Source organism: Merops nubicus, unplaced genomic scaffold, assembly GCF_000691845.1.
Source record: "Merops nubicus isolate BGI_N331 unplaced genomic scaffold, ASM69184v1 scaffold26177, whole genome shotgun sequence".
Taxonomy (NCBI): Eukaryota; Metazoa; Chordata; class Aves; order Coraciiformes; family Meropidae; genus Merops; species Merops nubicus.
Genome location: NW_008620783.1, coordinates 28733 through 29231, shown reverse-complemented (window position 1 = coordinate 29231; position 499 = coordinate 28733). Strand labels below are relative to the sequence as shown.

General features: G+C 61.7%; 1 protein-coding gene across 1 annotated transcript in view; it reads left to right on the top strand.

The window, feature by feature from the left end:
- PTCH1 (patched 1) overlaps positions 1-457 on the top strand; it is a 38754-nt gene extending 38297 nt beyond the window's left edge. Inside the window, 1 exon segment of the mRNA XM_008944202.1 lies at positions 5-457. Coding sequence (XP_008942450.1) covers positions 5-457 — 453 coding nt within the window.
- Positions 458-499: the final 42 nt, after the last annotated feature.

Here is a 499-nt window from a genome sequence, read left to right as displayed (position 1 = left end):
GCAGGCGTGGCGCCGGGCGAGGCAGCCCAAGCGGGAGGCGAGGGATGGGCCGCGGCCGCCTCCCTACCGCCCGCGCCGGGACGCCTTTGAGATCTCGGCCGAGGGGCACTCTGGACTGGGTGGTAGGGATCGCCTGGGCCCCAGGGCTCACCCTCACAGCACGAGGAGCCCGGCGTTCGGCGCCGGCACCCTGGGACCAGCCTACTGCCAGCCCATCACTACTGTGACTGCCTCAGCTTCAGTGACTGTAGCTGTGCACCCTGCGGTGCACGGCCACGGCTCTCGGGGAGGGAGCTTTCCTTCCTACGAAGGGTACCACGAAGCTGACCATGGACCTTTTGAGGACCCCCATGTGCCTTTCAACGTGCGGTGTGAAAGAAGAAATTCTAAAGTAGAAGTTATAGAACTGCAAGATGTTGAATGTGAGGAAAGGATAACTGGCAACAGCTCACAGTAAGGTAGGTCCATCTCCTGCAGCTGCAAGTGTTGCACATGTCAG